This window comes from Helianthus annuus, chromosome 14 (assembly GCF_002127325.2).
Source record: "Helianthus annuus cultivar XRQ/B chromosome 14, HanXRQr2.0-SUNRISE, whole genome shotgun sequence".
In the NCBI taxonomy this organism is placed as follows: domain Eukaryota; kingdom Viridiplantae; phylum Streptophyta; class Magnoliopsida; order Asterales; family Asteraceae; genus Helianthus; species Helianthus annuus.
Window position 1 is genome coordinate 46,141,934 of NC_035446.2, and position 27,764 is coordinate 46,169,697.

General features: G+C 34.5%; 1 protein-coding gene across 1 annotated transcript; it reads right to left on the reverse strand.

Moving 5' to 3' along the window:
* Positions 1-853: 853 nt before the first annotated feature.
* On the reverse strand, positions 854-26,928 carry LOC110869492 (serine carboxypeptidase-like 51). The gene is made up of 13 exons (XM_022118741.2): positions 26,812-26,928; positions 26,631-26,725; positions 24,377-24,484; positions 24,028-24,268; positions 14,060-14,103; positions 13,677-13,744; positions 13,487-13,592; positions 11,163-11,338; positions 10,615-10,684; positions 3,056-3,106; positions 2,930-2,982; positions 1,253-1,388; positions 854-1,115 (listed from the first exon to the last, which is right to left on the reverse strand). The coding sequence occupies exons 1-13, from the start codon at positions 26,852-26,854 to the stop codon at positions 1,047-1,049; spliced, it is 1,260 nt and encodes a 419-aa protein (XP_021974433.2). The 5' UTR covers positions 26,855-26,928; the 3' UTR covers positions 854-1,046.
* Between the last annotated feature and the right edge of the window lie 836 nt (positions 26,929-27,764).

Sequence of the window (27,764 nt, forward strand, 5' to 3'; positions counted from 1 at the left end):
ACTGTGAGCTCGGGCCGAGGGGGAGTTTAGTGTTGCATGGATGCATAGCTGAATCTTGTAATTCATACAATCATTCGATTAATGAAATCATGTTTGCTGAAAACTATTCTCCTATGATTGTGTAATAAAGTTTACTTTCATTTCCGCCGCAAATCATTCTCTGATTCATCTTCCATTTTAGTTAAACAACACAATCTAAACAAATTCAGATCCTAACAGATTCGATTGTGGATTTTTGTTGTTTTAATGATCCAGAAATTATTGTAACACATAAAAGTACATTCTTAGGACAAATAATTATTCTTAAGATATTAATTATGATTAAATTTGGGAATTCTGATATTTTAGTACAGTCTCTCTTCCTTTCGTATCTGAATCACTGCACATCGCCTGTGATTGGATAAGTTTCGTGCTTGGCGACCCGAACTCCTTCCACAACACACATAAATTAATTATTAAAGTAATATACATGAAAGACACATGCACATGTTATCTATCTGACATTGGTTCGCTTAACTGCTTATACGTGTACCAGTAAGTTTTTAAAATCACCAAACACGTGACACGAACTATGAAACGGACTTGCTAGTCTTCGGAAGAGTTAGTGATTTAAAACCAAGCCTAAAATACATTAACACATTTAAATTATGCTTATATTATGTTCTGGAATTAACCTGATTTGGATGGTTGTCACAAAAGTAGTGACAGTTACACCTAACATTCTCACAATAAGTTTAAAGCTTGATGTTTCTGACATGAATATAAATATACGTCGTGTTGTGGTTGAACAATTCGACCCGCCAACTTACCAAGCAAAACATATCAACCCAACCCAAAACAACTGAAACTCCTATCTAGAATAATAATTCTTCGTTTTCATTTTCTTAATTATTATTGGCTTACATAATTAACCAGCCTTACCTTAATATGAATAAAATAAGGTAAAAATGTCAATCAGAAGTTTTTAACATATTAGTTTGTTTTAAAGGAGGTTAGAGAGCGATAGGGATCGGCCTCAAAACTTGTTGGTGGCAGATGATCAATAGTTAAACGTTGGGCGAATTCACGATGCTTCCCACCATTTCTAGGGAAACACATGGTTGTTCCACAGGAACCTAAAACAAAGAAAACCAGTTTAGCTGGGGTACGTAAGAAATAGGAAATTGCAAACATATTTAGCCTAGAGTGAGTGACATTACCTAAATAAATATTTATATAATGGAATGGAATTGGAAAATAACAAACTACTTACAAAATGACCGGCTCCAAGAATCCAGTAGAATGCAAAGTTCATATGTGACCTAAAAAATCCTTTTGTGGCGCTTTCGTCTTTGCCACAATAGAGTGGAGTGCGGCCTAAGTTCAAGTACGTCGATAAACCGTCCCACCTGGGGGAACCACCGTAAAACAAATCCACATTTTAGCTAGCCACGACTAGTAAACTATATGTTTTGAAAAGGCTGACCGACCGTTCATTTACCCACCCTATTTATTTTATTGGCTTAACGTATCTAAAACTCAGGATCATGTTTATCACTTACACATTATGGATAAACACCATCTTTAGACTTTTAGAAATTTTTAGTTAAATAATTAATGATATATTTTGTTTCAAATTCTTATTATCACAAAAAAATTTAAGTTTTCTAATACTAATGATTTACCATTTGCAGAAGATATCTATCTACTATAACAAAAGAAACCAAATTTTGGACACGTGTCATTCATTGAAGGTATCCTCAAATCTATATTTATCTTATATTAACTAAATAAATAATGAATTAATATTAAATCTTATCACACTTTAATAAAATATTATCCTTAAATCAAAATTGTTAATTTAATATATTTTTAAAACAAATACCTCTCTTTCCTACTTACATTATATTAAATATATAAATAATAAATTAATATTAAATGTTATCCCAATTTATTAAAAATATAACTTTTTTTTATTATTTGACATGCAAAATTATATTTATTTAACTCGTGTATAACACGGGTTTTTAAAATTTTTTATTATTTACTATTCAAAATTACATTTATATAACCCGTGTAATACACGAAGTTTTTAAAGATATAACTTTTTACCATTTGCTATGTAAAATTAGATTTATTCAACACGTGTAATACACGGGGTTTTTTAAGGATATAATTATTTTTATTATTTGGTAGATTTTTCAACCCGACTATACACGGGTTTTTTTAAAGATACGACATTTTTAGTATTTAATATACAAAATTACATTTATTTAATCTGTGCAATACACATGATTTTTAAAGATATAACTCTTTTTAGATCTATTCAACACATCTAATATATTGGGTTTTTAAGGATGTAATTTTATTATTATTTGGTAGATTTATTCAACCCGATTATGCACGGGCTTTTTAAAGATACGACGTTTTTAATACTTAGTATACAAAATTACATTTATTTAATCTGTGTAATACATATGGTTTTTAAAGATATAACTTTTTTATTATTTGATATATAAAATTACATTTATTTAACCCGTACAATATACGGGGTTCATAAATATATAACTTTTTATTATTTAATATATAAAATTATATTTATTCAACCCGTGTAATACACGAGGTTCTAACCGAGTATACATATAAATGCCATGTAATTTGTTTACGTATAAATAAGATATACATTTTTATAATAAAAAATATATCATTATATATGTATACAAGTGTTTAATAATCCATTTCGTAATTTTTCCAATTAGCGGTTGACTCGATGGTTCATGATTTTCGGGTTCATTATCATGTTCTTCGGTTCCTTAACAACTGAACGGTATAATTAAGTCCGGTCTAACGGATAGCAACCGGGTTAGTAAGGCCACTAGTTTCGATTGGACCGGTCAAATTTTAATAACACTAAACTAAAAGATGAAAAAATTTTAAATTATATGATTACTTGAGTTTGTTAATCCAAGCTTCTGTTCCCTTGGTTGCACATATTAGGTCGACCTGTCACAAAATGTTACAACTTGGTCGCAAAACTTGTGTAATTTTAGTCTTTAATATGATTTTTCTTTCGTACCTGGCCATTGTATACTGTCACATTTACTCCCTTTGACAAAAGCTCATCAACCTGAAAACCAATACGTACGGGTGAATGTTTATCAATTAATTTGTAGGGGACGTGTATATGAATTTTGAAACTCATATTCCACTATTCCACCTTCGCTTTGTAATTCACAATATACTATGGTAGGTAAACCGCACCTGATTATGATTTTATAATTAATTATTGACATATTAAATAATTTTTTTTGTAATGAGTAACATTCTTAGATTCTACGTATAAATCTATAACTTTATCCATTACAAGACACATATTGAAGATATATATTCGAGGACGGACCTTTCACATGAAGGCTTTCACTTTGCTACATGATATATGCCGGTTATGCGTAAACAATTTCGAACTCTAATATACTATTAAACTTGTATGCTCACCTTTACACTATGTGTATTGATCTATATTTTAACGTATGTGACAGGTGTTTGAATGCTTAGGATGTCGTGCTTGCTAGCTATCTTTTGTGGAATCAAGATAGGATGGGTCTAGAAACAAACAATATAAATTCTGAGTTGTCGAAACAATTTATTGTCTTTGAGATAATATGTGTGTAATAATAATTTTGCTGGATATGTTTTGGTAAGGGACTTAACGTTAAATATTCGGTAATACTAGTTGTCATGGATTTCCCCTGGACAATCTGTTTCGCTCAGTGTCGCGCCCCGATGTTTCCGTCATCGGTTGGGGTGTGACAAATTGGTATCAGAGCCATAACTATAAGGAATTAGGCAAGACTTGACCTAGTCCGGGTCGATGTCTTAGAAACGACCTAGTCTATAGTCTAAGTACCAGCAGACCGCCTTGTGCGAACCCGATAGGGGTTCCGCACTAGCCTATTTCTGTTACTCGACCGACTCGCAATCATGCTATACTATCACACTGCCTTTCCTAAGGCAGTCGCACTGCACTATTTTCGAAAATGAACGAGTGACTAGATCGAGATTAGGTGTGAAAACCGCAAACTCTTGATTAAATCGCTTGTTCGACCCGCATTTTTACTATAAACAAGAGAATTTGCGTTGAATCAGGAGTGAAATCCGTACTTCGGCGTAAATATCTCTCAATCTCGTGATTCTATCACACAAACTGGAATAAAGTCGTTAAGTTAGGGGTGAAACCCGAATCTTGATGACATGTTCCGCTCTCAATTTTGGTTTTACAATGCTCTCACCAAAGTCTCGATGGATTCCAACGACTCGAGTTGCGTAAATACCCGAAAGGATGCGTGCCATTCACCGTATGCCCGTGATAGAGCACAGTCTATTAGGCCAAAACGTATACTCTGAGTCCTTGAGAATAGTCGAAACACTTTGGGCAGTCAATGTCTATCAAGCCGAGACACTCTATTTTCGATTTCAAGCTCGCAATCGCTGATTTTATGTGTTTTCGATTCTGAGCCCGCACCTGCTGACTCTGATATTTGTCGATTTTATGTGAAATTTTATGTGTTTTATGCGGTTTTACCTGTTTATGTGTTTCGATTTTTGGTAATTTATACACTTTCGCTGTTCGCTTTAATCAACGCACACGACACGCACTGCACATCTATCTCAAAACGTTAACAAATCGCTCGCTATGCTACTCGCTGTGTACTCGCTAATCGCAATCGCTATTCTCGAACTCGGGGACTTTGAATGATAGGTGAATACGTGTAATATATGTAGGTGAATACGTGCAAAATATAGTGTGTCCTCGTGTGTTGCGATGATCTACTGCCCTATGTGTTTATGTGCTTATGTGTTTCTGTGGTTTATGTGCCTATGTGATTACGTGATTGAACATGTTCCTGAGATTTATACGTAGTAGTTATAGGCAGTGTGAGAGTTTATTTTAGGGGTAATCGAAATTTGTGTCTGAGTCCTATGGCGATGTCTGTTGCAGACAATGTCGTCATTTGGATCGCACACTTCCCGCGCAGCCCGACAAAACTTTGAGGACAAGCGCATCGCTTCACTGGTCACAAAACAAATGGCGAAAGTCATACCGCAAATTGTTAGCGAGCTGAACGAAAACGCTAGCAAGTCCTCTGAAGAATCCTCGACTGATTCATCACGAGCTACTTTTAGCTTCAAGCAGTTCAAAGCCTTCGGTCCCAAAGAATTCACCAGACAAGATGGACCTACTTGCATGTTTCAATGGTTTGATTCTATTGAAGTCACCCTGCGCCAAAGCGGCTGTCCTGATAATCTTTGCACTGTTAACGCCACCGGCGTTTTCCAGTCCAGGGCTCTGGACTGGTGGACTGCCGAAAGAAACAAGTGTCGAAATGATGCAACTTACGGGCTAACGTGGGACGAGTTGAAGGACATCATGATGAAAGAGTTTTGCCCTCCCCACGAGCTTCAAAAGTTGGAGGACAAGTTCTGGTACATCAAACAAAAGGATGGCGACAACGCTGGTTTAACTGCTCGCTTTAATTAGCTGAGCAAAATCTGTCCAGGCCAAGTTACTACTCCCGAAATCACCATCAAGAAGTATATCCGTGCTCTACCGGATTGCGTGGCTGATTCGTTCAAGCCGCGAAGACAACAACTATTGAGGAAACCTTTCTGCTCGCTGCCCTAATCTACGACAAACGAGTTATGGCTGGTTACTTTGGTCAAGCCTCCAAGAATCTCCATCAAGTTACTGCTGCTCCCACCGCTGAAACCGCCGCCGCTCCGCAATCATCCAAGTGCTCCCGCCACAAGAGAAAGAACAACCACAATAGTAGCAAGAATTGCGCTGTTACAGCTGCCGCTCCGCTTCAAGCTATTCCAGCCCAATTGCAGCCTCAACACCGCCAAGTAACGGCAACGGTCACCCATGCACCGCTGGCTAAGCGTGCATACACTGGTCCTCACCCGGCTTGCCCTACTTGTACTTATCATCACCCTGTGGGGATTGCTTGCAGATACTGTGTGCACTGCAACATGTATGGCCACTTCACCGCCAATTGCCGTACTGGTCCACGTCAAGTTCCAGCTCTAGCTCAAGGTCAAGCTCCTGCTCAACAAGCTCTACTTCCTGCTCCCCAAGGCCAACAAGCGGCTCCTGCACCCGCGATCCACGCTAGAGCTTCTTTGCGTGTGATGATCCCAACCACTTCGCAAACATGTGCCCCAATTGAGTGGTGAAGCAAGAGCCACAACAGCAGCAGCCTCAGCAGCAACAGCAGCCAGCAGCCCGCGGACATACTTTCAACATCAACGTCCGTCAGACCAAGCAGATAACAATGTGGTTAATGGTACGTTCCTCATAAATGGTATATATGCTTCGTGTTTATTTGATACTGGAGCCGATAACTATTTTGTGTCGTTAGAATTCGAAAAGCTCCTTAATCGTAAGCGCGCCCATCTCCCCTCGACGTTTGATGTTGAAGTTGCCATTGGAAAAACTATCGCTGTCAATTCTGTTCTTCGTGATTGTACTCTCGAACTCACAATCACATCTTTCCTATCGACCTTATTCCGATGCAGCTTGGTAGTTTCGATATCAATGTAGGCATGAATTTTCTTCGTGAAAGTCGTGCTTAAGTTGTTTGTTTCGATAAGATGATTCATTTCTCTCTTGCTAATGGTGATCAACTATGTGTCGTATGTGCAGGCTAGCAAGTATCTCCGCAAGGAATACCAAGCTTTCTTGGCACACATTGTAGTAGCGGAGAAAAAGGAAGTTAAGGCAATCGATAAGGTGCCTGTGGTTCGTGATTTTTCTAATGTCTTTCCTAATGATCTACCTGGTCTACCCCCGACTCGTGATATTGATTTTCGTATCGACCTCATTCCTGGAGCCAACCCTGTTGCTAAATCTCCTTATCGTCTCGCTCCGTCCGAAATACGCGAATTCTCGAGCCAACTCCAGGAATTACTTGACAAAGGCTTCATTCGCCCTAGCACCTCTCCTTGGGGCGCACCAGTCCTTTTCTTCAAAAAGAAGGATGGGACGTTCCGGATGTGCATCGACTATAGGGAGTTAAATAAGCTGACAATCAAGAATCGCTATCCCCTACCTCGAATCGATGATTTGTTTGATCAATTGCAAGGTGCTACAAGTTTTTTGAAGATTGATTTACGCTCAGGTTACCACCAGTTACGTATTCAGGAGGAAGATATACCGAAAACCGCTTTCCGAACCCGATACGGCCATTATGAATTCATCGTAATGCCCTTTGGTTTACCCAACGCACCCGCGGTTTTCATGGATTTAAGGAATCGCGTGTGTAAACCATTTCTTGACCGCTTCGTCATCGTGTTCATCGATAATATCCTTATCTATTCGAAGTCAAAAACCGAACACGCGCAACATCTACGTTTGGTTCTCGAGCTACTCCAAGGGAATCGACTCTATGCCAAGTTCTCCAAGTGTGAATTCTGGCAAGAGGAGGTTCATTTCCTCGGTCACATCGTCAATAGTCAAGGTATTCACGTCGACCCCGTGAAGATCAAAGCTGTTAGAAGTTCGGTTACTCCAAAATCATCATCCGATGTTCGTTCGTTCGTTCCTCGGATTGGCGGGTTATTACCGTCGATTCATCGCAGACTTCTCGAAAATCGCTATCCCGCTTACTTCTTTGACGCATAAGGACAAGCCTTTTGTTTGGGGAACCGAACAAGAGACTGCCTTTCAAACTCTCAAGCATATGCTGTGCAATGCTCCTGTTCTCGCTTTACCCGACGGAAACGATAACTTCGTTTTTTTATTGTGATGCCTCGAACCTTGGTCTTGGTTGTGTCTTCATGCAACGGGTCAAGGTTATCGCCTACGCATCTCGTCAGCTCAAGATCCACGAGAAGAACTACACAACCCACGACCTTGAGCTTGTCGCAGTTGTTTTTGCGTTGAAAATTTGGCGACACTACCTTTACGGTACTAAGTGTACGGTCTTCACCGACCATAAGAGCCTACAACACATCCTCAGCCAAAAAGAACTGAATATGCGCCAACGCCGATGGGTAGAACTTCTCAACAATTACGACTGTGAGATTCGTTATCACCCTGGCAAAGCAAATGTAGTTGCCGATGCCCTCAGCAGACGAAGCTATTTGCATAGCGTTCGTAATGTTCACGCCCAGCACCATCTCGAAACTCTCATCCGCGACGCTCAGCATGCTTATTTTACCGAACGCACTTTGAAGAAGGAAAGGATTCACCATAACGGCGAACAGTTAGTGAATAAATCAAATGGGATATTCCATTATCTGGACCGAATTTGGATTCCCAAACGCACCAACTTGTGACAAATTCTGTTGGACGAAGCCCATAAGTCTCGATATTCCATTCATCCTGGCACCAAAAACATGTACCATGACCTTCGTCTACTTTATTGATGGCCTGGAATAAAGAAGGATATCACAATCTATGTTTTGAAGTGCCTTACTTGTCCGAAAGTCAGGCCAAACAACAAAGACCACCTGGCTTTCTTGTGCAACCCGAGACCCCGATGTGGAAATGGGAAAGCTTAGCCATGGACTTTATCACGAAACTCCCGCGTAGAACATCAGGTCACGATAGCATCTGGGTTATCGTTGACCGTTTGACTAAATCTGCTCATTTCCTGCCGATACGAGAAGACTTCAAGGTAGAAAAATTAGCCCGAATCTAAACCGACGAGATCATCTGTCGACACGGGACGCCTCGTGACATCATCTCTGACCGCGATGGTTGGTTTACCTCACGTCTTTGGGAAACGTTTCAATCCGCTCTCGGTAATACGCTTAATCTAAGTACCACTTTCCATCCCAAAATCGACGGTCAGATTGAAAGAACGATTCGTACTCTTGAAGACATGCTTCGCTCGTGTGTCATAAATTTCAGTGGTAACTGGGACGCGCACTTACCTTTGGTTGAATTCTCGTACAATAACAGTTATCATTCTAGCATACAAATGGCACTATTTGAGGCACTATACGAAAGAAAATGTCGATCGCCGATTGTGTGGCATGAGATCGGAGATACGCAACTAACCGGTCCTGAGCTGCTGCAAGAAACGACTGACAAGATCCTCCAAATTCGAGACAACCTGCTGAAAACTTGGAGTCGTCAGAAAAGTTATGCCGATAGACGCCGCAAGCCCCTTGAATTTGACGTTGGCGATCACGTACTCCTAAAGGTATTACCTTGGAAGGGTGTGATCAGATTCGGCAACAAAGGAAAGCTCGCGCCTCGATATGTTGGACCCTTTAAGATTCTGGAAAGGATCGGAAAAGTGGCCTACAGACTCGAACTACCGGAGGAACTTAGCAACGTTCACCCGACTTTCCATGTATCGAACCTCAGAAAGTGCCTAGCCAAGCAGGATTAACAAGTCCCACTTGAGGATCTACAAGTGGACGAAACATTACACTTCGTGGAGAAGCCTGTAGAGATCATGGATCGAGAAACCAAGAAGCTAAGGCGCTCACACATTCCCATTGTGAAGGTTTGCTGGGAAGGCAAACGCAGCGCAGAGTTCACCTGGGAACTCGAAAGTGACATGAAAGCGAAGTACCCTCAGCTCTTTGTTACGCATGCGCCTTAATTTCGGGTTGAAATTCCCTTAGAGGGGGAGGCTGTAACACCCCATGTTACGAAAGTCAAAGTACAAGTCAAAGTCAAAGTCAAAGGAAGAAAAGATTAATAATTGCGATCTGTCACTCCTTGCTTAATTACCAATTTGACTTCCTTGACTTGTAATCAAATCCTGTATGTTATTTGCTTTAGTTGTATTATGTGGAGTATCTATTAATAATCGAGGTTTAATCGATGTTTATCGCTTTATCGCTAATCGCATCGCCATCGGATTCATGACTTGATTGATAGGTGGGGGTGTAAACAAGCCCGGAGACTCGAGAGCTACTTGTTATCGGCTCAATTAAAATCTCGAACGAGCCGAGCTTTAACGAGCCCGAGCCCGAGCTCAAGCCTGAAATAGAGCTCGATTAGTTATCTAGCCTGAGCTCGAGCCTGAAATACAAAGCTCGATTAGGCTCGCGAGCCTAAACGAGCCCAAACAAAAAGTTATTTATTTTATATATAATATATGTTTTCAGTCAAGATTCATGGCTACAAGGTTTCGTTTCACTTATATCAACTTGTAAAGTTGATAAAATATGTTGCAATATCAAACACTTTTTAATTTTAAGATTTATACTCATTGACTCTCGAAGTCGAATGAGGTATTGCAATATGAATTCAACACACAAAAACCTATGTACTCGCCAGCTTTTTATACTGACTGTATTTTCACATATGTTTCAGGAACAATTGTTTGATGACATGAATGCATTACTTCACATAGGATGGACGTGGGCCTTAGTGACGTTAAAACTTGAAAGACAAATTTGATTGTATTTTGTTTCTGTTATTCCAAGACAATGTAACTCAATAATTCAATAAAACAAAACTTTAAATACCACGCGTTGTGAAACAATTTGTAACGTGACTCCCCAATGTTTCCGCCGCGTGTTGTTGTAATTTACGCGATTGGGGTGTTATAATATCAACTTGAAATTTTAGTTTATTTTAGATGAAAAGGACATTGAATTTCTAAGATTTACCTCAGCGATCCTCGGTTTCATGAAGTCGCCTTCCATAGCCGAAAACACACCGTCACTTTGCCCTCCCCATCTGAAACATAAAGGGTGACAACTTCTCATACCATACGAAAATAATGAGGTTTTGGGTTGTCATATTTACCATTTATAATGAATGGGTCATGTTCGGCTTCACATGTGTGATTGAACATGCTGCCATTTTGTTTAACTGTTTAACCCATATAATTTAAAACAGATCGCCCGTCAACATGTTTAATTAGAATATGTACCCACTAGCCCATTTAATCCATTATTTTACCATCTACCAATCGAACTTAAAACCATTAACACTTACAAGTCAACCCTTTTACAAGTTTAGATATATAGGTTAAATTTGTTATATTTAACTACCATGATTTTAACTGTGTTCGGATCAGGGTTGATGTTTTCGACCCAAATAAAAATTCAACACATCATCCTCATGATTAAAACCCCTAAATTAAAGATAATCCATTATATTTCACATATAAAACTGCAACAGAAACCTTTGTTAATTAGATTTAAGTGCTTACGTTACATCTGCGGGAATAATTTTGAGCTTCTTTCTAATCGGACCATTCATGACTTTGTCAAGGTCCGGACCGTCAGCTTCTGACATCATGGCATACGGCTTCTTTTGCAGTTGTGATGCTTTTGTATTTGCTATAACCGAACTATCTCCATCATCCAACATGAAGTTGTAGAAATCCTGAAAAATCCAATAATTTGTTATTTAATATTAGATAACCATCTTGTGTATTTTCTATTTTTTCTTGTATCTATGTGTAATGTTTAATTCTTGTATTCTTAGTTTTTAATTTATCCTTTTTATAAATATACACCTCCTCTAATTAAGTAGTATCAAGAGTTATTCATATATGGAATAAACCTTTGGTTAATCTTTCCTAAATTCTCTCCTCTATCATCAGCCTTTTCCATTCCTCTCCCCTCGCTACTTTTTTTCATTTCTTCTCCATGGCTTATGCCTCCAGGAATGTCTACCCTTGATTCCCTGAACACCCTAGCGTACATGCTTGCAGTTAAATTATCACCTTCCAATTATTTGTACTGGAAGCATAAAATGTTTCCCCTCATTTCCTACCAAAATTTGCTCCACCATGTTGATGGTTCTGAAGTTTCCCCACCACCAACTATCACACATTTTGACAAAATTGTCGATAATGTTGAACTTGCCGATTGGCTTGCTGATGATCAACGAATGGTTATCATCCTCCATGACTCTTTAACGGACGAAGCAGTTTCCGTAGTCATTAGATTAAAAACTGAACGTTAAATATAGGTTTCTTTAGAGGTTACTTATAGTAATTCCTTAGTGGATCGTGTTTAAAACTTAAGAGACCAACTGCGGTTGACCCAAAAAGGCGACAAGTCCGTCACTGAATGTGGTCGCTCCTTCAAGTTTCTCTGTGATCAACTTACTACCATCGGTAATCCGGTTGATGCCACAGACCAACTTCAATCTTTTGTGGGTTTGGTTTGTCCTTTAAAACTTTCTCAACATCGATATGTTCCTCTCATCCTAAACTGATATTTTTTTTATCTTTTTGCAACGATAGCCATGAAATGTTCATTAAGGCTCTTCATGGTCCTCCCATAACTCCTATTACTTTTTTAGCTCAAACCACCAAACCTGGAACCCAACAATCTACCATCAATCGGACCCACAACCATGGGCAATTCAATGCAAATAATCGTGTTTCAGGAAGCCCTAATAATCATCCTCGAGGACCGCCTCATTGCCAACTATATCGAACTAAAGGTCTTAACAAGTGGCCAATCTCATGTTCTCGCTGCTTTCATCTGCCTCCTATACAAAGAATTTGCCATTAAGGATTTGGTGGAGCTCAACTACTTTCTTGGGCTCTTTTTAAATCATCTAAATACACGATTTATATACTAACACGTGCAAAGATGTTGGATGCTAAAACGGCTCTCACACCTTTAAGCACAAATGTTTCTTTTGTTTCTACCAGTGATTTGTTCCGGGTCCAACTTATTATCGTTCCATTTAAGGGTGCACTTCAACATTTGACAATCACTCAGCCTAACATTTCGTATGTCATGCTCCCACCATTTCACACTACTAAAAGGTTAAGCGGATTCTTTGTTATCTCAAAGGAACATTGGCGTTTGGACTTCACTATAGCCAACCAAGTCGCACCTCTCTCCTAAGCAACTCTGATGTTATTTGGGCTCTGGAAACATACAAATCCTCTAATGGTTGTTCTAATTTCTAGGTGGTAATCTTATCTCATGGAGTACGAAGAAACAAATTAGTATTGCTCGCTCTAGAGCTGAATCCGAATATCGGGCCATGGCAAATACAACCGTTGAGGTTGTTTGCCTTACTCATCTTTTACGGGATCTTCATGCTTTACCACCTGATACTCCAACCATACTTTGTGATAATTGTAGTGCATTGTTTCGTACACGGAATCTTGTCTCTCATAAATAAGCGAAACATATTGATCTTGATTATCACTTTATTCGTGAACTTGTTGCTTCTAGGAAATTAAATACAAAGTTTGTTCCGACCAAGTTTTAGGTGTCGGACATTTTCACCAAAAGTCTTTCAAATTCTCAACTCAACTTCTTTTAGCTGTAACTTTGTGCAGCTCCACCGTCTCACTTGAGGGGGCATGTTAGATAACCCTCTTATGTATTTTATATTCTTGTTGTACCTATGTGCAATTGTTTAGTTCTTGTATCCTTAGTTTGTAAACTATCCTTTTTATAAATATACAAAACCTTCAATCGAGGAGTATCAAGAGTTATTAATATATATAACTTTTATGTGTAAAAAAATGTATAAGACAACATTTAAACTAACTCATACCACATTGTTACTGTAACCAAGAATAACTCCCTCAAGTTTGGACCATGAACTTGTTGCGGCTTCATACTGACCGTCGGCTAGTTGCTGTTGTATCTTTAGAGCTAAACTGCATAATAAACACAAAGATCAGACAACTTTCATGCCATGTAACATTTCAAAGAATCCAACATCATTTGAGTTTTGGTCGAACCTATTTGATTTGTTCAAACCAACGTCATCAATTCTTGACACGTCTTTGAGTAAAGGACCCCATGAAAGCTGCAAAGGTTGATCGATTGGTTTGTTCAAATATCTAGAAAGACTAGACACTTATATTTGGACCATAACAAGTGAAACTCATTGCGGAACCAAGGGGCTTAAATGGGTTTGCTAAATACCTGTTTACTAAAATTTAATGGAAAGCTTTTTTATTTAATATGAGTTTTTTTTCCAGAAAAAAACTTAAATACTCCTAAAAGCTTTGTTTCTCACCTTAATTTAATGGTTTTTAAGAAAAAAAAAAAATATGACTTATACTCTTTTTGTTGTCGGTATAGAAGACATGTCTATTCTCCAGTTTTTTATGAATCTTACCACAAAATCTTCTGGAGAAATCCAACTATCGCCCAAAGCAACACCTATATTGTCGAATGAGAACACAAGATTATTAATATGGTCAAACTTGTTGGGTAAAGAATTGGTTTGTGTTGCAACATATTGTCAATTTATTTTTAATGTTATAGATTATATGGTTTTATTTGAATAGCTATCTGTTTGTCAACGACCTGTTTAAATAATTAAAAATATCATTTTATGTTTATTTTCAAATAGTATAAGTTTATTATTATTTTCAGTATCTTACTAATAAATACAAGAGCTAATTATACCGTAAGTACTTGTGGTTTGTAGAAAATAACAACCACCTGTACTAATAGTTTAAAGTAACAGGTTGAGGTTTTAACATTTGGTTTTATAACATCCTCAGGTCTTAAGGTTAATGGTTGTTAAATACTAACTGAGAACTTGGGGTTTTTTCCATCATTTTAGAACTTAGTACCCAACTTTGTTATTTTAGAAAAACCACAGGAACTAACCCTGCAATTAACTCGTATGATATTTAAATAACAATTTTTTTTTCTATTTGTATTTTAAGTTCGCCGCGAAACGTGAGGAATCGTTAAAGTAATAAAAGGTATGCTTTCAATTGTCTTCGAAAATATGTCTTCTTATAACTTTTTATATACATATTTGTCTATATATATATATATAGAAACGGGATCAGGAGAAAACGCTCAAAAGTGTGAGAACGGTGAGAACGCTTCCTGGCCTAACACGTGTCACGCCGCTTAGAAAAGGACGGAGGGGCTTTTTTGCCCTTTCATCTTCTTCTTTTCCAGTTCCGCTTTTCCCAATATTGTTGGTTTTTGAGATTTTTGAAGTTAACCAAATTCAATATTTTAATGGCGTTTAATGGTTTTATTGTATTAACATTTTGGTGTTTATGGCGTTTATGGGGTTTATGGCGTTTATTCAAATTCGTATGCCATTATCTATTTGAATGGGGTTTCCAAGGTGTTTTAAACAAGATGGCCCATTGTTCTATTATTTTTTATAAACATTTTGGCGTTTGTGTTATCTTGGCGTTTTACTATTGTTATATTATATTTCAACCACAGGAAAAAAAATACAAGCGAAGAAAATAAATTAAAAATCCTAATCGGATCTCTCTTCCCAATCTTCACTGTCATCAGTCTCTCTCTTCTTTTATAGTACTAGAACTGTCACCAAATATATGACGTTTTATGTAGAACTTAACAAACCCATTGGTTTGATTATTTTGCATGCTCGTCTGTTGAAGTGGCTTTTTTGTGGATGTTTGGGGACATAGATCTATGACGTGTGGGTGGGTTTTTCGCTTTTTGATTATCTTGATCTTCATCTTTATAATCAACCCACTCTTCATTGTCATTGATCTCTTCTCGTCATCCAAACTTTCTTCAAGAACAAAATATTCAAAATGACATATGACTGTCATCAGTATCTTTTTCTTGAATTTTTGTCCATCTCATGCAGCAAAATCTTTCTAAGTTACTCTCTTCTGATAATAATTCATTCAGTGAAACTTCCCGAAAAACAATTATGAATATCCAAGAAAGCATATTAGCCATCTTTGATTTTTTTTAGCGTTTTTCAGTGAGTGGTATTTAGTAGTATTGGCGTTTGTTTTTTTTATTTGATCAAATGGAAGTTGCTGAGATGTATCATTTTATAGGATTGTTTTTTTGACGCCTAATTTAGGCGGTGCATTATTATAATAAAGTATTCGTCTTTTCAGTTACTGTTTGTAATTATTGTTTTTGATAAGCTTTATCTCTGAAGTCTGTAACACGTCTCATCTTTCAAGTCTGGCGTTTTAGATTCTAATATAATAAATTTTCCCTATCTTCAGTATTACTGATTTGTATTTTTTGTTTCTAGTTACATTTTCAAGTTTGCTTTTTATTTTTTATTTTTTTGGGTTTCTTATAATATGTTTTCAAAGTAATTTTATTATAGTTTGGGAGTTTTTGGTGGCGTTTAACGGGATGATATCGTTTAAACAAGCATTTTGGTTGTTTTGGCGTTTTTATTATATATGATGTTTTTATTATATAACAATCAACTAAAAGGGAAAATAAAAAAAAAAGAGAATACATAAACAAGTGATCTTCCAAATCTTCACAGTCACCAGTCTCTTTCATCTTTTTTGAATCATGTTGACTGGCTGATTCGATTTTCGTATGATTCATTTTGTTTTTTTGTTTTTCAAGTAGTTTTATGTGTCGTTGTTTGGAAGCACACAGTCTGACATCAGCATCTTTTTCTTGAAGATTTGTCCATCTCATGCAGCAAAATGTTATTGAGTTTAGACCCTTCAGCTAACAATCTTGAATTTCACAATGAACGATGTTTGATTTTTTTAACTTTTTTGCGTTTTACCGATAAAAAGAACGCCACGAAATAAGAGCACCTTAAACCTTAAAATTTGATAATGCTAAAATCAATAATGTTTTGCTGTATGAGATGGACAACATTGTTAATCCTCTGTTAAGAAATATAACTGACAATGTTGTCCACCCCATACAGCTAAACTTTATTGACAACAAAGCTCAATAATGTTTATGTATGTTTTGGCGTTATAAATTGGATGGAAGTTGATGATTAGTCAATAAGATTTTACTCAATGAAATGGACAACATCCTCACTTAAGGATTTTGTCCATTTCATTGAGCGAAATCTTTAAAGCCAACCAAACTGAATTTCAAGAAAACGTTTTGGGTTAGAAAGTATTTGATGTTTGGATTTTTTGGCGTTTCTAAGGCTAATGGGATATATGAAATATGACGTTTGGGTTTTTGTGTGTGTTTCTAATTGAAGGTCTGAGATGTTGTATATATAGGATTTTTTTTGCGGTTCTTTTAGGCGAGATTTTACTCTAATTAAGATTGGCGTTTTATATATAATGGCGTTTTTACTGGGAATGACCTGGGATTTTTGTTTTTGGCTTTTTATTTCATGAGATGGCGTTTTGTGTGGAGAAGTCAAAAGACCCTTTTACCCTTAATGAAGCGCGACCACGTAATAAAATTGATGTTATTTACGAAAACGCCACCGCGCCAATCTAGTCCATAGATTGTTTTGATCGGACGATAGATAAGCGTTCTCACCATTCTCACACTTTCTACCGTTTTCTCTAAATCCCAACCCTATATATATATATAGGGGAAGTTTCATTGGGGAACACTAAAAAAGTGGGGAACAGCGGGGAACCGACTCAAACGAACTCCGATTGGACTCATTCAAGCGGCATTGGAACCGTCTCATCGAACCCTAACTAAGATCTCTTAACTCTAAAACCTAAATCCTAACTCCTAAACTCTAAGCCTTAAAGCTAAAAAATAAGGTTAAAACCTATGCTAAACTGTAAAATCTAAACTATAAACCCTAGAAGCTAAACCCTAAAGGCTAAACCTAAAGCTAAACCCTAAACCCTAAAGCTAAACCCTAAACCTTAACCCTAAAGCTAAACCCTAAAGCTAAACCTTAACGCTAAACACTAAAAGCCAAACCCTAATATATTTAGGGTTTAGGGTTAAGAGATCCTAGTTAGGGTTCGACGAGCCAGTTCCAACGCCGCTAGAATGAGTCCAATCGGAGTTTGTTTGAGTCGGTTCCCCACTTTTTTCGTGTTCCCTAATGAACCTCACACTATATATATATATATATATGGTAAGGTTCATTTGAGTATTGTGAGAACCGTGAGAACCAATGTGAACACAAAAGTAACCCACTAAATCACCACCTAAAACCTAAAAAAAATCTAACACCCCCTCCCACCTAAAAAAAAAAAAACTAACACCACCCCCCACCCCAAAAAAAAAAAAAAAAAAAAAATCTAAAAAAACCTAAACCTCCCTCCCCCCCCCCCCCCAAACCCAAGCTAAATGCTAAAAAACTAAACCATAAAGCTAAAACACCCACCCCCATCCCCCCCCCCTCCAAAAAAAAAAAAACCTAAAAAAAACCTAACCCCCCACCCCAAGCTAAATGCTAAAAACTAAACCCGCCAAAAAACCTAAAAACATACAATTTTTTTTTAACATTTTTCATGAAAAAAATCACTAATTTTCGTAAGCAAAAAAAAAAATTGGTGACGAAAATTAGCGATTTTCCGCTAAAAATGTTAAAAAAAATTGTATCTTTTTTAGATGTTTTTAAGTATTTTTGGTTGTCTTCACATTGGTTCTCGCGGTTCTTGCAATAAAGGGTGGTTTCTAACGAATCCTTCTCCTATATATATATATATATATACATATATATATATATGGGAGAGTTTATTGGAGAACACTAAAAAAGTGGGGAAACGGAAAACACTCTTAAAAATTATACTTAGCATGTTAAAAGTCATGTTCTTCTAAATTTTTTTGACGTTTTTTCTTATAAATACATGTAGAAATAATTATAATAACAAAAATAAAAAAATATAAAAAAATAGTTAAAAAATATATATCTTATAAAATTAACTTAACATGTTAAAAATCAATTTTTTTTCAAAAATTTTTCAACGATTTTCCTTATAAAAGTGGGTAGAACAATTCAAATAAAACAAAACTATTTTTGCAAAAAAAAATAAATTTGTAGCCTTTTTTTTAGCTGTTTTTTATATTTTTATTAAAAATGCTTCTATAAGTAATTATAAGGAGAAGCGCCGAAAAAGAATTTAAAAAATTGATTTTTAACATGTTAAGTTAAATTTTGAAGAGTGTTCTCCGGTTCCCTGTTTTTTTAGTCTTCCCCAATAAACCTCACACTATATATATATATATATATATATATATATATATATATATATATATATATATATGTATATATATATATGTATATATATATATATATATATATATATATATATATATATATAGGGAGAACATCATGAGAAAACTAGAAAACTAACTAAAAAATCATAAAAAAAGCTAAAAAAAACATACAATTTTTTTTACAATTTTTTATAAAAAATCGCTATTTTTATATATAAAAAAATATTTTTTTTTGTTGTGCTGCACATGTGCATTATATGTGTACTACACATGTGCACTATATCCGTAATAGTGCACATGTGCAATACAACAAAAAAGATTTTTTTTTGAAATGTTTTTTTCATATATAAAAACTAGCGATTTTTTTATAAAAATTTGTAAAAAAAATTTTGGTATGTTTTAGGCTTTTTTAGTTAGTTTTTTGGTTTTCACATTTGAACTAGTTTTCTCATGATTCATCCCTACATATATATATATATATATATATATATATATATATATATATATATATATATATATATATATATATATAGTGAGTGGCTTATGCGAGAACCACCCTTATTGTGAGAAACTTGAGAACAAATGTGAACACAACCTAAAATAGCTAAAAAAACCTAAAAAAAACCTAACCCCCCCCCCCCTCCAAAAAAAAAAACCTAAACCCCCCACCCCCCCCCCCCAAAAAAAAAAAACCTAACCCCCTTCCCTCCAAAGCTAAATGCTAAAAACTAAAACCCCCAAAAAACCTAAACCCCCCTCCTCCACCCCCCAAAAACCTAAACCCCCCCCCCACCCCCCACCCCTCCCCCCCCCAAGCTAAAATGGTAAAAACTAAACCACAAAGAAACCTAAAAAAATCTAAAAAAATCTAAAAAAATCTAAAAAAATCTAAAAAAATAAAATAAAAAATCTAAATTTTTTTTTTAATATTTTTTATGCTCAAATCGCTACTTTTAGTGGCCAAAAATTTTTTTTTTACTTCGAAAAGTAGCGATTTTTATATAAAAAATATTAAAAAAAAATTTATGTGATTTTTAGCTATTTTTAGGCATTTTTGGTGTGTTCACATTGGTTATCGCGGTTCTCACAATAAGAGGTGGTTCTCACATGATCTTCTCCCTATATATATATATATATATATATATAGGATTAGGTTCATTTGTGAACAAATTCTTGAGAGTGAACTAAGTGAAGTAATCTTGGCCCTTGATCATTTTTTATATTAAAATGGCAAGATTGACATTAAGCAAGTGTATTTAATTAAAATTTCTTAATTTTCTCATCTCTTAACTCTCTCTCTCTCTCTCTCTCTCATTTTTAATTATTTTTCCATTATTTTAATTATAAGACATTAAAGGGCTAATGTTTTTTTAAATAAACTCTTATATTCTTTCTAAAATTAAATATCAAACCTAATTAAATTATGTTTTTTTTAAGATATGTGTATACAAGACTTATACACTTGTGTATTATTATATCATGTTTCCACATGTCGGTATAAACCAGATTTATACAACTGCGTATTATTCAAGTACATATGTGTATAGTGGTTCGTATATACCATATGTATACACCTGTGTAACATAGTGTATACAGGTGGGTGTATACCAGACTTATACACTTGTGTATTATTACATATTGTTTTCACTATACATCTTTTCATCAAACATTGATCTAATACATATGTGTATAGATAATGTAATTAAATATTTTTAATCATGTTCTGGATGAAACAATATTTGATAATGTTTCTATTTTTTTTTAATTTATCAAATATTAAGTTAGGTAATTTGTGAGAAAAAAAGTAGAAAATGTAATTAAATATTAATTGGAAAGAGAAATAAGGAGAGAAAAAACAACAATTAATTAAATGAAGAGAAAAAAATACAATTATACCCTTGTGTTTATTAAAATACATTTAAGTTACAAAAGATAATTACAATATTGCCACTAAAGAAAAAATCTAGATCTACAAAATCAATGGTCAGGATAAGTTCATTTTGTTCACAAATACATTATTGTTCACTCATGAACCCTACCCTATATATATATAAAAAATGAACTCCTATTGGACTCATTCCAGCGGCGTTGGAACCGGCTCGTCGAACCCTAACTAAGATCTTTTAACCCTAAACCCTAAATCCTAACTCCTAAACTCTAAACCCTAAAGCTAAAAAATAAGGCTCAAACCTAAGCTAAACCGTAAAATCTAAACTATAAATCCTAAAAGCTAAACCCTAAACCCTAAAGCTAAACTCTAAACCCTAAAGCTAAACCCTAAGGCTAAACCCTAAAAGCCAAACCCTAAAAGCCAAACCCTAAAAGCCAAACCCTAATATATTTAGGGTTTAGGGTTATGATTTAGGGTTTAGGGTTAAGAGATCCTAGTTAGGGTTCGACGAAACGGTTCCAACGCCGCTGGAATGAGTCCAATCGGAGTTCGTTTGAGTCGGTTCCCCACTTTTTTAATGTTCCCCAATGAACCTCACACTATATATATATATATATATATATATATATATATATATATATATATATATATATATATATATATATATATATATATATATATATAGGGTGAGGTTCTAGAGTGAACACTAGTGTATTTGCGAACTGAGTGAACAAATCCTGGCCATTGATCTACACACGTGTGAGGCCAGGATCTCATCATCAAATCGTAAAATATACTAGTGTATTTCAACATCAAATCCAGGCCATTGATCTAAACACGTGTGTGGCCATGATTAGTTCACTCAGTTCGCAAGCTACACTAGTGTTCACTCTTGAACCTAATCATATATATATATAGGGTAAAGATATATAGAAAACCACTTTTATTGAGAAAACTCGGGAAACTCAAAGCTCCCGACTTTTTTTTTTTTTTGAAAAAATTACCACACATAATATACATGTTTTTAAGAGTTTTGGGCAAAAAAAATTGAAAAGCGCCAAGTAGATATTTTTAAAAAAAATAAACAAGTTTTGGTGTAACATATGTTTAGCGAATGTAACATATGTTACACCAAAAATTGTTTATTTTTTTTAAAAATATCTACTCGGCGCTTTTTCGATTTTTTTTGCCCAAAACTCTTAAAAACATGTATATTACGTGTGGTAATTTTTTCAAAAAAAAAGTCGGGAGGTTAGAGTTTTCCGGGTTTTCTCAATAAAAGTGGTTTTCTTTTTATCTTTAGCCTATATATATATATATATATACATCTATATATATATATATATATATATATATATATATATATATATAGGGGATGGTTCAAATGAAAACCACTTTTATTGTGAAAACTCGAAAACTAACTAAAAAAAGCCTAAAAAACACACAAAAAAATGTTTTTTTTTTTCAATTTTTTTATAAAAATCGCTAGTTTTTATATATAAAAAAACTTTTTTTCAAAAAAAAAAAAAATTTGTGTAGTGCACATGTGTAGTAATACACATGTGTAGTACACATACATATGTGCAGTATTACACATGTGCACTACACAAATTTTTTTTTTTTTTTGAAATTTTTTTTTATATTAAAAAACCTGCGAAATTTTGATTGCAAAAAAAAATTAAAAATAAAAATTTTTTGTATGTTTTTTTGGCCTTTTTTAATTAGTTTTCGAGTTTTCACAATAACTAGTGGTTTTCATTTGAACCTTCCCCTATATATATATATATATATATATATATATATATATATATATATATATATATATATATATATATAAATGATTTCTAAACATTTTTTTTATATTTTTTTGATTTTTTTTTACTAAAAGTGCTTCTACATGGGAAAAACTTTGATTTTTTTTAAGAAAAATTAATTTTTCACATAGGGACTACAGGTAAAATTTTGAAAAACCACATGACTATTCGTGCATTTAAAAATGGACTAGATTTGAATTTTTAATTATAATAAAGTTGTATAATAACTAACTATTTTAATAAGCCCGATAGCCCTTGTAGACGTTAATTAACAGAATCAATTCATGCAGTGCGATTTGTGGGATTAAAAATAAGAACACTGGCAAGGGGAAAGGTTTGAACAAGCGAAACCCACATTGACGGTCAAAGAATGAATGACGAAACCATTGGGCTGAATTTATATTTGTTAATGATTTCCAGTTGAGTTGTAGTATTTAACGAGGTCAAAAACAAAACAAAACAATTGACATACTGTAGCAACCGACTTATATAGATACCGGTGTATGGGAAGATTCATTTGAGAAGAAATTTAATGTGAGAAGAAAAAGAAGAAATGGCATAATGGTAAAACATTAAATAGTTTATAACTCGACGTTAATTAACAGAATCAATTCATGCAGTGCGATTTGTGGGATTAAAAATAAGAACACTGGCAAGGGGAAAGGTTTGAACAAGCGAAACCCACATTGACGGTCAAAGAATGAATGACGAAACCATTGGGCTGAATTTATATTTGTTAATGATTTCCAGTTGAGTTGTAGTATTTAACGAGGTCAAAAACAAAACAAAACAATTGACATACTGTAGCAACCGACTTATATAGATACCGGTGTATGGGAAGATTCATTTGAGAAGAAATTTAATGTGAGAAGAAAAAGAAGAAATGGCATAATGGTAAAACATTAAATAGTTTATAACTCCTCTAATTAATTATGTTATTTCTCAATAATAAAGCAAAAAACATTTTATCCTACATATTTTAAAATTTATTCTACATATATCTTACACTTACCGAAATTTACCTTACGCATATTTAAATTTATCATACACGTTTAAGAATTTATCTTACATATATACTAAAATTTATCCTACACATGTCGAAAATTGTCATTCACCCTAAATTATTTTATCTTGAAAAAGTATATTAAAAAGTGAGTTACAAGTTTAAATAGTTAACTAATTAATTACAATTAGAAATTTACCTATATGCCTTTATTAATAACATTAAATACACATATTAAATGAAGTAAGATGAAGCATTTCTATTGGCTTAAAACCTATTTTTTTTTATTCTTATAAAATATTTCTTCTCATTTGAACTCTCCACTACCGGTGTATTACATCAGCTAATAGCAAAGAGTGTATTTAGAACAAATTAATATTCATCTAAATGTATTTTAATTTTTTTACAAAACAAAACTAATGTTTGTGTACGTACACCTTTTAAAAATCATCACTTATCCAAAAGAAAAGATTAAAGAGAATGAAAGTAGTACGTACCTCCAAGTTGTAACTGTAGTTGACCTTGTTGGATAGCTTGTAGAACTGAAAGTCCAAGAGTAACTGCAAACTTCCCTCCATACGATTCTGCAAAAATATAAAGTGGACTCTTTTCAAGTGTCGCATTTTCCTTATAGATTGCCTTCAACAATGTAGTTAAATCTCTAGCTGATTCCTCATCGGTTTTCACAAACAACTTGTCATCCTCAACATAACTAAATCCGGTCCCAACCGGACTATCCTGGAATCATAAAACACAAAAAATTGAAAAATATATGAAAAAAATTAATAGTCTCTTTCTCTCTCATATACATTATATATGGTATGAAGAAGCTCAAACCATACATACCACAAACATGAGATCAGCCTTCTGAAGCCATGTTGAATTTCGGGGCTTCAAGTTGACATCCAATGGTCCGATTTCCCCAAAATTTCCGAATCCCACCCCAGACCCACCCTAATACCAAAAGAGTTGATCGATCATAAGCATCTTGAAACGAAACAATTTGTTTACTTGTATGTGAATAAAATTCAAATAGATCAATAAGCATAGTCATAATCAACAAATGAATTGAACAACCTATGTTTATTATATTCTTTATTGACCAACAAAAGCCTGATCAGCCGGGTAAACCCAATGGCAAAAGCCACCCACGCCTGCAAACACAGACGGCGCTCCTTACTTGGTCCACCACCATTCCAGAGGAAACTCAAAGCCTAAAAGCTCACTATGATAAAACCCATATTTTGATCGATCTCCACATTAGAAGGTCACCAGAATTATTATTGGTTATGTTCATTAGTTCTTTTTGCAATTATTTTCCATTTTTATATAAAAGATTTATTTAATAATTGCGTAGTCAATAATAGATGAGATCAAAGTTGGCAGGCAAAGAAGCTATGATGTGAGCAAAATGATAATGAAGCAGTGATTTTTATGATGTAGAACCCCTGGCTGGCCTCCAAGAGATGTTAGTCAGTCTCATTAGATTTGGGTTGGAGTTCAAAAAACATTGCTGGCTGACCTCTTTGAGCAATGCGCTAACAAGTTTTGTATTTTCAAAACTCTTAATTGAGTGTTATGAATTGGATATCCAAAACCTTTTAAGGACAATTAAAAAATGTTAAGACAGACTGACAATGTTTATTGATTTGGTTTTCGACAAAGGAGACCCAAGTGACTTGAGAACCTAGTGAGTAGTTAGTTCATAATAACTGAGACGATGATTCTGTAAATATTTGTTCCACTTTATGAAAAGAAAAAGGTAACATCTATCTTTTGTTTGCTCGCAACAAGTTAGTAAATCAGTCATCATTCTTTGGAATTGGGACACATCACATGCATGCATGCAGAAAATATCTCAAGGGAACCGTGATCATGAAATTTATCGAAATCTTATAACTGTTTATTCTTGTAGTCCTAGATACTGATTTGATTATTGTATATTTTTCATTCTACTTTACAAAGCAATATTGTTTTGATTTATTCTACAAACAAAAAACACAGTGACATACCTATTCTAATCCTGATTTGAAGGATTATCTGTAAAGTTAATATAGGTTAAAGATAATTCAAGTTAGTTGGACATAAAAATAGTTTAGTTTTTTTATTGAATTATTTGTTTATTAGATAGGTTTATATTAAATAGGGTTTGAGTACGTTTAGGATTAATTCATGTTTAGTATAAATACAGGGTTATGTATTCATTTTTTATTTGTCAAGTTGAGTTTAATAATAAAAGAGTATAAAACACGCTAGCCTGTTTGTGTTTGCTTCTGTATGTTTGTGATTGGAAGCCTGGGCCAACAAGTCAGTCAGTTACGTCAAGATTATCATCATAGAACCGTAAAGGACATGAATAATAATACTGATTTTGTAGTTGTACCACTGCGAAACCATCTACCATTCCTTTAGAGTAATTTTAGTCATTAATAATTGTGAGTGACCACACATCTGTAAAAAAAGAAAATTTTGAAAAAATTGTCGAGTCGGTAGTTTTGAATAACGCAAGTTGTTTTTTTTTTTTTTTTTTTTTTTTTTTTTTTTATGACTGGGCGTAAATTTTAAATTTAATTTTACACCCAGGCGTAAAAAAAACTTGCATAAGTCAAAACTAGCGCCACAACAATTTTTTTTTTACTTTTTATTACATATGTGTTTATAATATTTTCCTCTACATTTGTGCAAAACAATTTTAGCCTAACTCGCCTCGGATTAAAAAGTTCTCGCGGTTCGCGCAACTCGTGATGGTTCTCATTTTAACCCATCCATATATATATAGGAGAAGGATCCGTTAAGAACCACTCTTTATTGCGAAAACCGCGAAAACCAATATAAACACAACCAAAAATACCTAAAAACATCTTAAAAACATACAAAAAAAATTTTAAACATTTTTTTTTTAAAAACGCTATTTTGGTCACAATTTTTTTTTATTGCTGCTGACGAATTTTTTTTTTTTTTTTGGTGACGAAAAATAGCGTTTTTTTCAAAAAAAATGTAAAAATTTTTTTTTGTATGTTTTTTATATTTTTTGGAGGGTTTAGATTTATATATATATATATATGCTTCAGTAGGATATTCTTTCTAATTCGATACTTACAGGGCCTCCTTGTAGCCATAGAATTGTAGGCCATGGTTTGGACGGATCTTCGACTCGATTCGGGCTCTTGTATAACCACCAAAACATGTGTGCCCCTACAACGCAAATAAGAAAACTAAAATAACAGGTCGTTTTATATTCCCTAATAATGAATCTAACTACGGAAACAAAAAAAACGTACGAGGACGAACTTCAATGTAGCCCCATGCTTCAGATCCATCCATAGTTCCACCCGAACTATTCCCTATCGAACTAACCGTAGAAACACAACCTAAAATGCAAAAAAAGAGGACTTTCATGATCACCATCTTCATGTTCAAACTGCAACTTAGGAAAAACTTCATATAAATAATAAAAGAATATAGCATCCTCCTTTTCATATAAATAACAAAAGAATATAGCATTCTCTTTGTTTGTAGCTAATAGTACAAGAAAAAATAAACAAGTTGGACGAGGAATACAAGAATTGAAGTGCTACAATAGACTTAAACAAATAAAGTTGGAAGCTTTTGTTGTTCACTTGTATCTATGTATTTTTTTTTTTTTTGTTGAATTTCCAACATTGTAAAGCCGGGCGGGTCTTTTGTCTTTCACTCGTATAATTTGTATATAAATAAGATAATATTTTCTTAAACAGAAGGTGTTAGTTTAAAATATCTAATATCTAATCTATACTTTCCATAAAAAGATAAAATGCAGTAACATAAGAAAAGCTTAGTTGGCAGCCATAGGCTGTCCAACAATGATTTTCTTATGTCATTACTGCATCATAAATCGAAATATATAAATCACTTTAAAATATATTTACTTTCAAACCACTGCCCTATATTCAAATGTCAAAGGTCTGGCCCACATTCACAAGGGCAAACCACTGCCCATCTCCAAGAAAGTATAACTTAGCAGATGTTTCCTTTGCCAAACGTATACCTTAGCATATGTTTTGAAATTGCCGGTAATTTTAAATTCAAAATGTCTGGGGATATGTAATTTGCAATTAATGCATGTCACTCACTCGCTTCTGTCAATCATCTTCACTCTTCATATTTACACTCTCATGTTCTATGCTTTTGTATTTTCAAACCACATTTCCAATGTATCTCTCCCTCAAATCTCTTCTTCTCAATACTCGACATT